This window comes from Cherax quadricarinatus, chromosome 67, assembly GCF_038502225.1.
Source record: "Cherax quadricarinatus isolate ZL_2023a chromosome 67, ASM3850222v1, whole genome shotgun sequence".
Lineage (NCBI taxonomy): Eukaryota > Metazoa > Arthropoda > Malacostraca > Decapoda > Parastacidae > Cherax > Cherax quadricarinatus.
Window position 1 is genome coordinate 1,127,422 of NC_091358.1, and position 15,000 is coordinate 1,142,421.

Sequence of the window (15,000 nt, forward strand, 5' to 3'; positions counted from 1 at the left end):
ACTCTTGGTCATTATCTGATTAAGACCCGTGTCCGGAGGCACTGTTTTGTTTCCTTACGCATAAACCACCACTCCTGATCTCCCATAACATTAATGCTTCTCTAAGATTAAAAATGGGATTTTCCACCATGCATCGCACAAACTAAGAGTATTTTTTTCTTGTCTCAGTTTATTTCACAAGATAAGAGCTGTTATCCATATTACTTTTACAAGCTTTTAGAGCTTCGTCAAGTTTTATTTCGCTCTCTATGGAACTTTGTCAAGTCATGTTTTACTCTGCGTAGTTTTATCAATTCATAATTTACATGTGTAGAGTTTTACCGTCATGTTTCACTCTGAGGAGAACTGTATCAACTCATTAGCTCTACCGGGACTTGAAAACAAAATCCTGAAGAGAGCGAATCGTCGTCAATATAACTAGTCCTTATTATTTTTATTATTATTAAAGATTCGCCGGTATTCTCCCGGCCCGGGCCTTTTCCAAGTGGTGGCCCGGCCTTGGTTCCCTCTTTAGGGAGTGTCTGAGACCTAAGTCCCCCATGGGAGGAGGCACAAGTACCTCCTCATCTTTGGGACCAACTGTCTCCAGGCCTAGCCACAAGCTAGGCCTCTCTGGTCAGCCATCCCCGCCCCAAGGGGGCTAATTGGAATGACAGGCTTGTGAGCTGCAAGCTCGGGCTCAGCCACCTACCCTACCCTAGAAGGGCTGGGCATGGTGTCGATGTAACTAGTCCTGCCTCTTATCATTCCCAGTCTGCAATTTGCTGTAAGATTATAAGCTACAGTTTTTTTTATGCAGTCACTCTTGTTCGATTCGACTGTTGTTGCAGGTCACTGGTGGTTCTTCCATATGTTCAACTAAAATTATTTCTGCCAGTCTCATTTCACTAGAAGCATTGGGCTCGCAGGGGTTATAGAGGGCCTGTGGGGGATGAGACGTCATCGGGGGAAGAGGTTGACTCAGGAAAAAGGAGGATGGTAAATTCACCTCCCTGAGTTGAAAGCTCTTCACCAACCTCAGGTTTAATGTGTAGAGTGCTTGATTAACGTGCTGATTTTGGCTATGGTTTAGTCCATTTGTTTTAAATGACTGTGCATAGGGAAGGCAATGGTGATTCTCTCTTTCCTTGGAGAATTTCAAATCTGGTTAGAATTAGAGCGTTTGTGAGGGGGATAAAGTAGGCGAGCATTTGTAGGATAGGTTTCTGAACCTCACGACTACGGATAAAAGTGAATGGTTGTAGTGCTAATGAAAGTAATCCAAAGTGTGAGTGAGTTTGGAAGTGAACGTGTGAAGGAGAGTGGGTGGTGGGTGGTGATAGGTGGGTGGAAGACCGGTAGCTTTGTCACTTTCTCCACTCTATCCACTCTTCATTTGTACATTTTTAGCTCCTCTGTGTTGGGTTTTTTGAAAATTTGCATGTCTGTAAGTAGATCTTAGTGGGATTATTAACGAGGGTTAATAATCCAATAATAATCAAAAAATGTGAAGCAGTGTAGCTTATTTCAGATAGTAGGTTAGGTAAGGTTCGTCAGGAAATAGGACAAGTGTTTCCTGACGCGGGTCTTAGTCAGATGATGACCTGCCGCTGGAGCTTTTGGTCATCTGACCGAGGCCTTCCACCGGCTTACCCCTCCACCCCTTTACAAATTTAAATTATAATCATAACCATTCTTGGGATTCCAGGTAGTAAGTTTGTTTAGGCTGAATTAAATAATTTTTAGATGATAATAATTGTCTTACACAATAACATGTGTAAAATTCCTGGGATAACCAAAAAAAAAGGTCAAAATGACTTATTTGCATTATGGTTCGTTAATATTTAACTAAAAAGTTTACTGTTGGATACGACTATAAACAGTTCTTGGTGCTTTACCCAGGATACCTCCCACAACAGTCTGCTAACACTCAGGTGCATATTTACTGCTGCACCTAGGCGTCAGACACCCACTAGAGTCTGTTAGTTAGTTTATTTAGGAACAGGTACACGTAAGTACGATTATCATACATAGCAACGTGTAAATTACCTAGGATAACCTAAGAAAAAAGTCAGACAAATTGTCTTATTTCAATTGGGTACAAATTTTCTGTTAGAGACATCAAACGCCCACAACAGTCTGCTAACACCCAGGTACATATTTACTGTTTGACGAAGAGAGGCATCAAAACCCCACAATAGTCTGCTAACACCCAGGTACATATTTACTGCTAAACCAACAGAGACATCAAATACTACAAGAGTTTCCCACATTTCTCGCCCCATTCAGGATCACAACGTTCGCTTTGTCACCGAGCCACGGCCCATGATAAGCAGAACACCAGCTTTGTTTACCGCTTCACAGAGTCCTAAAAGCCCCTCAGAGCCCGGGTCATGTACAGGTGAACTAGATTCGGCGAGTAATGAACTAGATTCAGTGTGTAATCCCAATCATTGGCCATCAAGCGCTTTGTTAGGACTCACGTGAGCGCTGGGTCAGTGACCCCTTGAGAAGGAAAACGGACCACAGAAAATGGGGACGTTGCCCGACGTCACATTCAGGGAGAACTCTTGTAAAATGAAGAAAAAACGGCGTCATGTTGTAATTATTGTTATTTTATGTGTAGCATGCCGCTTATCTTTTTTTTTTTTTATAGCTTATGCAAAATATTTCCAAAAATGTGGAAATCTATCATGATTACTTATTTGTAATTTGGAATAAGTTACTATTGATGTTTATCATAGAAAACGCATATTTTCATGACAACAAAGACAATGTATTTTTTAACAAGATTATTGTATAGTTATTTGTAATGAACACAGTTAATTACCAATTGCTGTCTACATTTTAAAATTAAGCGCCGGTGAAGGTGTTTTGTGGTCAATGATTTTCTTGAATTCGTGTGTGGTTGGCATCTCTGGTTGGCTATCAGCTGAGCGTGTGAGTCTCTGCGGGAAGTGTGGCATGCCTGCCCCAAGGTGAATGAACTGTAGTAACCTTAGCGTAGTGCTGACCATGGCAGTTGTCTGCCACCACACACATGGCAGCTGACTGTCTGCCATCAGACTTGCTTGGCACTTGACTGTCTGCCAACAGTCACACAGATGGAACGTGTCTGCCATCAGTTACACATGGCACCTGTCTGCCATCAGTCACACGCATGACTCCTGACTGTCTGCCATCAGTCACAAACATCTAGGCCAGCAAATATTGGAGCTGGCACTCAGCTGGGTTAGAAATAACCAACTTACGTAGCTGGTACTCTTAGAAATGTGTACCCACGATCTACATTACTGCCACAATGAATATGGAAACCCTAAGTTATGTCTCCCCTGCTTCACGCCCCCTACCCCTGCTTCACGCCCCCTACCCCTGCTTCACGCCCCCTACCCCTGCTTCACGCCCCCTACCCCTGCTTCACGTCCCCTACCCCTGCTTCACGCCCCCTACCCCTGCTTCACGCCCCCTACCCCTGCTTCACGCCCCCTACCCCTGCTCGCCCCTTGCATTTCCTCATTTCCCCTCTACCTATAGGTCTCTTGGTATTCCCCCTTATGAGGGGAAGCTGTTAAATAGTCTTGGACCCCATACACTTAAGGTTATTTATTAGTGTACAAATGGCACCTACAAGGAGACGAGTGTAGTGAAAGTCAGTAGTGGTGGGTCGTCCAGTCGACTTTCTCAGTTGAGGAACAACAGACAAGTGTTATCTATGGATGGCTGCCTTCAAGAGAGAGCTGGACAGATACCTAAAGTCAGTGCCGGATCAGCCGGGCTGTGGCTCGTACGTTGGACTGCGTGCGGCCAGCAGTAACAGCCTAGTTGATCAGGCCCTGATCCATCGTGAGGTCTGGTCATGGACCGGGCCGCGGGGGCGTTGATCCCCGGAATAACCTCCAGGTAACTCACATTTAGAGAGGAAGCCACAGACTTGATGCTAGTGAGGGGATCTTGATCTAGGGAATTGGATCTGTGCTTCGGTTCCCTGAACTGAGTCTGAATACCTTCCATCCTTCCAACCCTACAAGCGCTATATAATCCTACGGGTTTAGCGCTCCCCATGATTATAATAATACCAGGCTATATTTCAGTCCATTTTCAACCAGTGTAAACTCGGAAATAAGTGGAATATAGGAAGAAGAGAAGGCAGGATTTAAGAACATAAGATTGGAGGAACACTGCAGAAGGCCTACTGGCCCATACAAGGTAGGTTCTTATCAAAATCATCACTACCCAAAGCTACCCAAGAATTCACTCCCGCACCCACGACACCCATGATTTCTACTCAGTTTCGTTCATTTTTTACTTGGTAATGGTCCAGGATGGACCGAAACGTCGCGTGTAGTTTCGAAAGTGTTGGTTATTTGTGAATAATCTTAGAAAATAATGAAGAAGGAGATTGGCATTTCACTGATGTGAGAAATCTCTGATATGAGACATATCTCATGTGGGACATATCATGTGAGACACGTGCAAGACATATCTCATATGGGACATATCACGTGAGACACGTGTAAGACATATCTCATGTGGGACATATCATGTGAGACACATGTGGGACATCTCTCATGTGAGACACAAGTCTGACATCTCTCACAATGTCATGCATCACGGTACAACTTACCAGCAAATCTTTTCAGTATTTATCATGCAAGTAGGTCAATGTTTTTTTGTGTATCCTTGCTATGTGGAGCGGGAACCTAGCCCTGCCCTCCCTCCATTCATCCCTCCCCCTTCCCTTCATCCCCTCCCTCCTTCAGCGACCCCATCACCCCCACCCTTTCCCACTTCATGGACAGCAGCGCGGGGTCGCTGACATGGGGGGAAATGAACTCAGTTTGTGTTACAAAGGAGTGAAGGTGACTGTAGCTAGGGTGAAGGTGATACTGTAGCTAGGGTGAAGGTGATACTGTAGCTAGGGTGGTGATACTGTAGCTAGGGTGGTGATACTGTAGCTTGAGGGAGGTGATACTGTAGCTTGAGGGAGGTGATACTGTAGCTTGAGGGAGGTGATACTGTAGCTTGAGGGAGGTGATACTGTAGCTTGAGGGAGGTGATACTGTAGCTTGAGGGAGGTGATACTGTAGCTTGAGGGAGGTGATACTGTAGCTTGAGGGAGGTGATACTGTAGCTAGGGTGAAGGTGATACTGTAGCTAGGGTGAAGGTGATACTGTAGCTAGGGTGAAAGTTATGTTGCTAGGTGTGGGGTAGGGGGGGAGGGAGATGATTCACGTAGAGTGAAAGGTACAATAAATAGCTGAGATGTAATGACTTTCCCAAAGCCAAGGTGCCATAGATAAAATAGACACTATAACATAGACACTATAACAGTACCAGAATCAGATTACACTCCAGTGCCATCAAGTAACATCAGTGCCAATGTATTAAGCCTCTGTTGATTTTCTGATCAACCAAGCTGTATGTGTGGGTATCCAACATTAGTTCCTGGGGATGCTAGAGCTTAGAGGAGCTAGAGGCTACAATGTTACCAATGTGGGTGTCAGAACTCAAGAATGCATTAGCAGTGTTGGACAATTGGGTACACCGAAGGTTGGCACAATACACACTTGAAGCTGTGTATCGTGCTGAATAATCCTATGTTCGTTTCTTGGTATTGTTAACGCCTTTTTTTAGCAGGATTATGAAGGAGAGAGAGAGAGTAACCTTCAGAGGGAGTATTGACACGTGCAAGGCCTCTCACGTGTGTGTGTGTGTGTGTGTGTGTGTGTGTGTGTGTGTGTGTGTGTGTGTGTGTGTGTGTGTGTGTGTGAGGACTGCTTCACTAACACTTGTTTCTAGACTTACACACCTGATCACACTTTCCCTCTCGTAATATTGACGTCAAACAGTTTTATTTATTTCTTTATTTATTTATTTATTTATTATTATTATTATTATTATTATTATTATTATTATTATTATTACCGTGAATATTATTAATGCATCTCCTTGTGCACGTATTTAGATATTTTTGTCAATACAAATTATTTTAGCTGGTTAGGTATTCAGGTAGAGAGAGAGAGAGAGAGAGAGAGAGAGAGAGAGAGAGAGAGAGAGAGAGAGAGAGAGAGAGAGAGAGAGAGAGAGAGAGAGAGGGAGAGGGTGAGTGACCAATATCTGGGTCACCTCGCCAGGGTGCCAACGCTCGGGGAAGGTTAGCAGATACAGGGGAGGGAGGGGGCACTGCCAGAGAGGGAGAGGGGTGGGGTGGGACAGGGCAGGAGGGAGAAAGAGAGTTGGAAGGGGGTGTGGGGGGTTGGGCAGGGCAGGAGAGAGATAGAAGGGGGTGTGGGTAGGGGGGAAGGGGGGTAGCAGCACCTGCAAGGTAAATCTTCGTGGAATTGAGCTCACAATAGTATTTACAGGCAGGATGTACTGGTGTGTGGCCCTCGTTGTATCCAGTACCTCCAATGTATGTTCCAATACGTGTCCTTCAAGGACACGGCTCTGAACATGTTACGGCTCAACGTGCCGCGGCTCAACGCCTTATTTCAGTCTCACTTTCAGTTTGCGAAGGTGCATGGTGCGTAGGCTGCACTCTACGGAGGGTAGGTTCCGGCCTTCAGCTGGTAGGTTTCACCTTACAGTTGGTAGGTTGCAATCTTGGAAAGGTAGGCTCTATATTTCGGCTGGTAGATTGGTTCTGTCACTGTGGAAGTATTCTAATGGATGGTAAACCATGAGTATTCCTGTATAATGGGACAAGTGTTCAGGCTTAGTTTAGTATAGGCATGTGTTCAAGGCTTGGTTTCAAATAGAGACAAGTGTTCCATGAATGGTTTCAGATGGAAATAAGTATTCCAAGCTTGATTTCGGATAGGGACAAGTGTTCCAGGCTTGGTTTTAGATGGGAATAAGTGTTCCAAGCTTGATTTAGGATAGGGACAAGTGTTCCAGGCTTGGTTTTAGATGGGAATAAGTGTTCCAAGCTTGATTTCGGATAGGGACAAGTGTTCCAGGCTTGGTTTCAGATGGGAATAAGTGTTCCAAGCTTGATTTCAGTTTGGGACGAGTGTTCCAGGCTTACCTTCACATGAAGTCCTGGTGCTCGAAGCTTCGCTTCATCCGGTCTTGGTGTATCTGAACTACAGGTTAATCACCCTGGGAATTACCTTCAGACATTTCCTACACACTTAACGGGGTTTTTAATGCCTAGTTACTGACCAAAACGGACACCTCTATTACAAGACTTCCGGCAGATGATACACTACTTATTGTGAAATATTATTCAAGTCATGAACTCCAGTTAGAATTTTTTCCACATCTGTATAAAAGATTTTCCTATATTGCTAAAACTGACCTGACTGACCCAATTGAAGGTCATACATACTGGCTTTAACCTGTGATTTGTGTGTGACTTGTTGCGAGAGGTTTTCCTAGTCCCGTGCCTCCGGTCAATGACCAGACCTCCCTGTTGACTGTTTGCTCTAATAGACTGTTGGTGTTGGCCCTCAGGTGATTGGTCCTTTTAGAATGCTATTGTTTTATGGGAGGGAATCAGGCTTATTCCAAGGAAGGAACGAGTTCTGATTCCTTGGATCAAAAGCTCTTTACAAGCATAATGGCAACCTTCTTTGAGAAGTGCCAGTTCTATTAAGACAGTTCTTGCTACTTTATGAACTATATGCACAGATTTTAGCATCAATGAGCCAGTGGAGCCAAGGAAAATACATAATTTTTTCGACTATGGTGGGTTATCCTGGATTCATAACCCTCGTGGCTTAAATAACTCTAAGGCTGTTATCTTTAGTGACAGACAGAAGGGTTTATCATTCACCTTATCTCTCTAGTTTATGCCAAGATCAAAATGATTTCGTATTAGATTCTTCCCTTTGTTTATGGAAGATGTGATGTATGACTCGCCCATGTTAGTGTAAGAGGAACCTTAACATGCAGTTAGTGCTGTCTAATGTTCCTTTATGAGTTCTGTCACATTTGCTCTGAAAACTGTGTGTGTGTGTGGGGGGGGGGATGTGTGTGTGTGTGTGTGTGTGCTGCTAGGACTTAATGAGTAGGAAGACGAGGGTATCGACCCGGGAAACACTAGTGACACACTGTAGCCCAGTCTGGGTGTCAGCCACCAGGTGTCAGCCACCAGGTGTTAGCCACCAGGTGTCGACACTCCTAACACAAGCTCCTATTCCTCTAAAGTCACTACATTCATATAAGAGTCGCATAGGCGATGAAGAACAAATCTAAATCTAGTTCTATCTATGCATTCAAAATAACCTATCGGACCAACCTTACCTTCTATAAGGTACCGAACCAACTTAGAATCGCCGACACAGACGGGGCCGTGGTTAATGGACAGAGACCCGAGTCTCTACTACCTGTACTGAATAACCCCCACGGATGAGTACCCCATGAAATACAGTACCGGGAACGCAGTTGGGTAATGAAAATATAGCAGGGTGGGTTAAGTTTGGCAAAACTGGATACCACAACAAGGTGCTGTTACCTTATTTTATATGATAGTCACATAATAGGAATAGAAGCTGGCTGTGTTTCCTCGAAGGGAAGGGTGACGAGGAGAGGGAAAACTTTGTAAGGCGGACATTAACCGCTGGAAAAGAGATCTGAAGGGTTTGCATAACGCCAAGGATCATTCTTCTTGCTGGTGGGTGAAGTTCTTCATTTGTTGGTCAGGACAGTCTCCTCTCAGTCTCCTGACAGTTTCCTGACGGTCTCTTGACGGTCTCCTGACTGTGTCCTGTGTTGATACTAGTGGCCCAGTGCCTGGGGCAGCACCAGTGGCCCTGTGTCTGTAGCAGCGCCGGTGGCACTATTCCTGGGGCAACATCGGTGGCACCGTGCCTGAGGCAGCATGGATGCTGCTGCTGATCAGTAATATCATAGGTACTATGACGGGAGCGCTACGGGTAGCAGCAACTGGTGCTGCCGAAGTTTTGTAACCAATCAGACCACACCTCTGGCTGACACACCTCTGGCTGACACACCTCTAGCTGACACACCTCTGGCTGACACACCTCTGGCTGACACACCTCTGGCTGACATACCTCTGGCTGACACACGGCGCTCTAAGGCGCGGTGGGAGTGATGCCCTCACCCGCAGGAAATACCCGCAGTTTATGGCAGACAGTTCTTCGGGGAGGTGATGTTACTCGTCACCCAAGTCCTGCTAATCACTGTTCAGCGCCAGCCTCAGCATCTCTGTGTTGCTGTGAGAATCACACTGTCTCTTGATTTAATTTGCCTTTTTTATGTATTGTTCGTTCAAGTGAGGTGAAGGATTGTTGATCTATAGAATTAAGAGGTACCTTCACTTAACTTGCGTTTAATATGGTTACCTTCCAAGCCTAGGAATTTAGTGCCTCTACATTAACATGGTAGTGGAGAGACAATCACTTCGTGTGTGTGTGTGTGTGTGTGTGTGTGTGTGTGTGTGTGTGTGTGTGTGTGTGTGTGTGTTGGAGTTCATGAGGGCAGCCACGCGTATAGTGAAGATTCCCCTTGGTGAGTTTTTACGGTACACACCGTCAGTATCTCCACCCTCCGTGGCGGGGGTGAGGCGTGGGTGGGGGCCTGACGCAGGGGTTGGGGTGAGTTGGGGTTAGGTGACGCACACACGAGGGGGGGGGACGTGGAGGTACTGGTTGTGGGGGGTAGGGGGGCTGATCGGTGACGTTACACACTGAGAAAAATAAAGCGTTGATCCCCCCCCCCCCCACACACACACGCCCTCCCCATCACCACACACGCACCTCAGAGTAAAGGTTAAGCCTCTCACGAACGAGATATACCTAGCATCTAGGTATATCTCGTACACCTCACATATACCACCTCGGCGACTACTTACGACTTCCTAGTGTTGTTTCCCAATCCCTCGCTCACCCTAGCAAGCTGTGCGTCATCAGTATTCAGGGAAAACTCTCCACTACCAAGAAGACTGCGCTTACTCTCAAGTTCAGGGTCACTCCTCCCACTAGAGGCAGTTGCTCCAGTGGTATTTCCAGCAGGAAGATTGCCTTATATTTGGAGGATGATACCAGCCAGGCTCACTGTTACCTCGTGTCACTGGCCGGGAAACATCACTGCTCCAAGACACTCAGCTCCAGGAACAAGAAGGAACGAACTCTAAAACAGTGTACGTATAGATACATAAAAACAAGTCGTTCTCAAAGGAGAACCCAGAAGCAATCTCTAAGCAAGGAACCTACGAACACAGGAACCGAGAAGCACAACTTAAGGCCTACTGGCCCATACCTAGCAGGCCTACCGGGAAGAACGTCTGCAAGTACAGTTCGTGTTGCTCTTTGTTCATTGAAAGGAAGTGTAGGAACATACGTTCGTGTAACATGCATGACGATGTGTAAAGTCGGGAAATAGACCATTTTTATTAACACAAACGTTTCGGAAGATACTATCGCCATTATCAGTGTTTTAAAAGAATGACAATGTGGAGAACAGGTCAAAAACGATTTAATGTAAGTATAAAGAATTTTTGATATGTTATAAATAATCTAACTAGACTAACAACGAATAAAACAATACACTAAATAGACACTAATTAGTACATTAAGCATAGTTTACACAAGCTTAGAATCTCCGTTTTACAATTAAACATACATATTAATTGTTGTTTTACATGTTTCAGTACTGAAGATGGAAGACTTAGCTTTCGAAATCTCATAGGATCGAGATATTCTAAAAAAGAATTGATTATCACAGTAATACTGACTTAAAGGATGTTATCACAGTAATACTGACTCTTAAGGGATGTTATTACAGTAATATTGACTCGTAAGGGATGTTATCACTGTAATACTGACTCTTAAGGGATGTTATCACAGTAATACTGACTCTTAAGGGATGTTATCAGTAATACTGACTTGTAAGGGATGCTATCACTGTAATACTGACTCTTAAGGGATGTTATCACTGTAATACTGACTCTTAAGGGATGTTATCACTGTAATACTGACTCGTAAGGGATGCTATCACTGTAATACTGACTCTTAAGGGATGTTATCACTGTAATACTGACTTAAAGGATGTTATCACAGTAATACTGACTCGTAAGGGATGCTATCACTGTAATACTGACTCTTAAGGGATGTTATCACTGTAATACTGACTTTCAAGGGATGTTATCACAGTAATACTGACTCTTAAGGGATGTTATCACAGTAATACTGACTTTTAAGGGATGTTAAATTCTTTTTTCCAGTGTTAAATATATTGCCTTCTTAATTCCCAGTGTCTTTTGGGAGAGGTTCAATGATCTCAGTGTTGGCGCAGTTCTTGTCGGGTGATGCACTCAGTGTTCTTGAGAATAAGTTCTTTAAGAGTGTTCTTGTTTGTTCTTTGCAGGGGTTCTTCAGGCGTAGCATCCAGCAGAAGATCCAGTACCGACCTTGTACCAAGAATCAGCAGTGCTCAATTCTGCGCATCAACCGCAATCGATGCCAGTACTGCAGGCTTAAGAAATGTATCGCTGTCGGCATGTCCAGAGATGGTGAGTGCTTACCTCGGCCTGGAAAAAGGGGAAGGGAGGGGTGAAACACTGAAGATACGTTGAAGAGACGTTTCGCCAAGAATGGCTACAGTCCTTCAAGAGGAAAGAAGGCATTCCTGGCGAAATGTGTGTCCTCAATAAGGTATCCTAATACTGTCAATGTTATTTTGTTATATTATCGGTGTTTTGTGTCGTGTCTTTCCCAGGGGGTCAGCGCCCCCGTGGCCGGGTCCCAGACCAGGTCTCCCGGCACCTGGAGCCTGTGCTACTTGCTTGTTTAGTTTTTTGGAGCATTGTCCTTTGTTACTCCAGGTAACTGTTCCGTACTCCAGTGTGTGGTGGGGGTGTATTTGAGGGGTGGGGGAGGGGTAGATTGCGGGGTAAAGAACTTGGTGTGGGGGAGGATGGAAGCTGCAAATATTGGAAGGGGGGTGAGGTGGAGGCTGCAGATGTTGGAGGGGTAGAGGAAGAGATGGGGGTATGGCAGGAGGTGTTGAGGGTAGGGGGGCATCTAGGGCAAGGAACAGATCGAGGCCTTGACTGTGTGTATTGGCGTTTACCTTAGTGTATTGTGGCAGGGTAAGTGCCTAGGTTATTGTGCTAGATTGACACACACACACACACACACACACACACACACACACACACACACACACACACACACACACACACTCACACACACACACACACACACACACACACACAGCTAGGACTCGACCCCTGCAACCTCAACTAGGTGAGTAAACACACACATGTACACATATACAGAATCGATACACTTGGCATATTCCTGTGATTACCTGAATGTCATTGTGATGGTGACTAGTGCGGTATGTAATGTGGATGAACCAGTGTGGTATGTAATGTGGATGAACCAGTGTGGTATGTAATGTGGATGAACCAGTGTGGTATGTAATGTACAAGAGACAAGCAGGAATAGTCGCCAGACTCTCAGATCTAGGAAGTGATAATCTGTTTACTGGAGTTGAGGTCGTGAGGTCATGGGATGCCCTCTGGCGAGTAGAGAGGTCACGGGAGGTCGCAGAAGGTCACAGGACTTAAGGTCACAGCACCAGTTTGGTCAGTCTCGTGGAACATGCAAGATGGTGTTATATACTAGCATGAAACATCGTTTAACTGGGAGCAAGCAACGTGTTGACTGGGAAATCTCTAATGGCAGGAAGGGTAGGAGAGCAGAAGACGTGCCCTGGCCTGGGGCTACACTACCCGCTGCCCTGTACTTGTCTGACCCGAGAGTTCATGCCCTTGGTAGTTGTTCCTGCTTCACACACACCACCACACTACCAGACTCAGAAGTGTACTCTAATTACCGTGTACTCACGTAGCAGTAAACATGTGTGCAAGTCTCATTACACCTGTTCTCCATGTTCACTTACCTGTAAATATGTAACTAGGTGTTAAGTCTCCTTACATTTACTCGTCTTCACCTAGCAGCTGTTGCAGGTAGCATCCTGGATAAGGACCTGAGGACCACAGTGAAAATCCAGACTGGCTTTATTGGGTTATCCTGGGTTATTAACCCTCAGTGGGTAATAAAAACATGAAGATCATCAAAGATATTTATGTTAACTAGAACTCAGGCAATCGAGATACCGTGGCGAGCTTCTCGGAATTTCCTTTGACCCTTTGACCTGACGTGACCCCTAACCCCTTCCGTAAAAGAGAAAGGAAGGAAAGGTAGCGTGTGAGGGGTGATAGTAGGTGGAGTAGGGCACTGGGAATGACGTTGGTGTGCATTTTCTGAAAATGTGACCGGTCCACATAACAATAACACTGGGCTGCTTGTCGCTTCTAAACACACACACACACACACACACACATACAACAGTGTATGTGTATGTGTGTGTGTGTGTGTGTGTGTGTGTGTGTGTGTGTGTGTGTGTGTGTATGTGTGTGTGTGTGTGTGTGTGTGTGTGTGTGTGTGTAAAAGCTCTCCCATTCTTGCCAGAGTCGACGTGTGTCAGGACTGACCTAAATAACGGTGCTGGGGGGATGAGCAGGAGCAGGAGCACGCCGCGGGGTGAATGACCGGCCTCTCACTCTTCAAGGATACACTACTCTTTATGCTTATGGACAAAAGTTCATGCTGCCGCTGCTCTCCAGGGGAAATGTCTCATTATTCAACTGAGGAACTGTTGCAACAGACCGTCAAGCATCCTGGTCGAAGACCGGGTCGCGGGGACGATGATCCCATAAAAATCATAAGCAGATAACAGACAATGAGGTTCACATTAAACAAGCCGTCGTAGCCCTTAGAGTCAACAACAACAACAACACGCACTTGTGACAAGGAATATCTTTATTGGAAGAAATACATAAATACTGAGACAACGTTTCGAGCTGTGCTGCTAAAGATCGGTACAGACCGAAACGTCGTACTGGTAAAAGCAAGTTCTGCAGAACCTCTCTTTTTGTCACTGCTGCCGAAAGCACCTCATTCAGATCTATCTGTAGTGGAAATACTTACATCTCTGTAAGGTAATGAGGTGAATTCTTGCAAGTGTCTACTGATCCTGGGATACTTTCTACTGATCCTGGGATACTTTCTACTGATCCTGGGATACTTTCTACTGATCCTGGGATACTTTCTACTGATCCTGGGATACTTTCTACTGTTCCTGGCATACCTACTGCTGTTCCTGGGAAACCTATTACAGTTATTGGGATACCTATTTCAGTTCTTGGGATACCTACTACAGTTCTTGGTATACCTATTTCAGTTCCTGGGATAACTACTACAGTTCCTGGGATACCTACTACAGTCCCTGGGTTAACTACTACAGTCCCTGGGATACCTACTACAGTTTCTGGGATATTTACTACTGTTCCTAGGATATCTACTACAGTTCCTATGATACCTATTACAGTTTTGGGGATACCTTCTACTGTTCTTGGGATACCTACTACAGTTCCTGGGATACCTACTATTGTTCCTGGGATACCTACTGCAGTTCCTGGAATACCTACTACAGTTCCTGGGATACCTACTACTGTTCCTGGGATACCTACTGCAGTTCCTGGGATACCTACTACAGTTCCTGGGATACCTACTACAGTTCCTGGGATACCTACTACTGCTCCTGGGACACCTACTACAGTTCCTGGAATACCTACTACTGTTCCTGGGATACCTACTACAGTTCCTGGGATACCTTCTACAGCTCCTGGGACACCTACTACAGTTTCTGGGACACCTACCATTCTACAACATATCGAGTAGGCGTTTTATGAAAAATTAGCACTTGGTTGCAGGGAGTTAGCAGGGTTAGTATTTAAAGTGCTATATCGTGACCTGACTAGCACTTGTTTGGTGTGTAAGGGAGGCAAGCAAGCAAGTCCCTTGCTCTGACAGGGGTGAGGAAGGGAGAAGAGGCAGGAGTGAGGGAGAAGAGCAGGTAAGGGAGGACATGGGTGAGGGAGAGCAGGCGGAGAGTAATGGATATATGCTCCACATACTCTTGCAATAGCATGGCCAACTCTCTCTCTCTCTCTCTCTCTCTCTTTCTCTCTTTCCCTTCTCCGT

At 45.3% G+C, this 15,000-nt stretch overlaps 1 protein-coding gene across 5 annotated transcripts in view; it reads left to right on the forward strand.

The window, feature by feature from the left end:
* Eip75B (Ecdysone-induced protein 75B) overlaps positions 1-15,000 on the forward strand; it is a 369,370-nt gene that overhangs the window by 334,579 nt on the left and 19,791 nt on the right. For all 5 annotated transcript variants that reach the window (XM_070099329.1, XM_070099330.1, XM_070099333.1 and 2 more), the window contains exon 3: positions 11,312-11,456. In XM_070099329.1, coding sequence (XP_069955430.1) covers positions 11,312-11,456 — 145 coding nt within the window. The remainder of the gene's footprint in view (positions 1-11,311; positions 11,457-15,000) is intronic.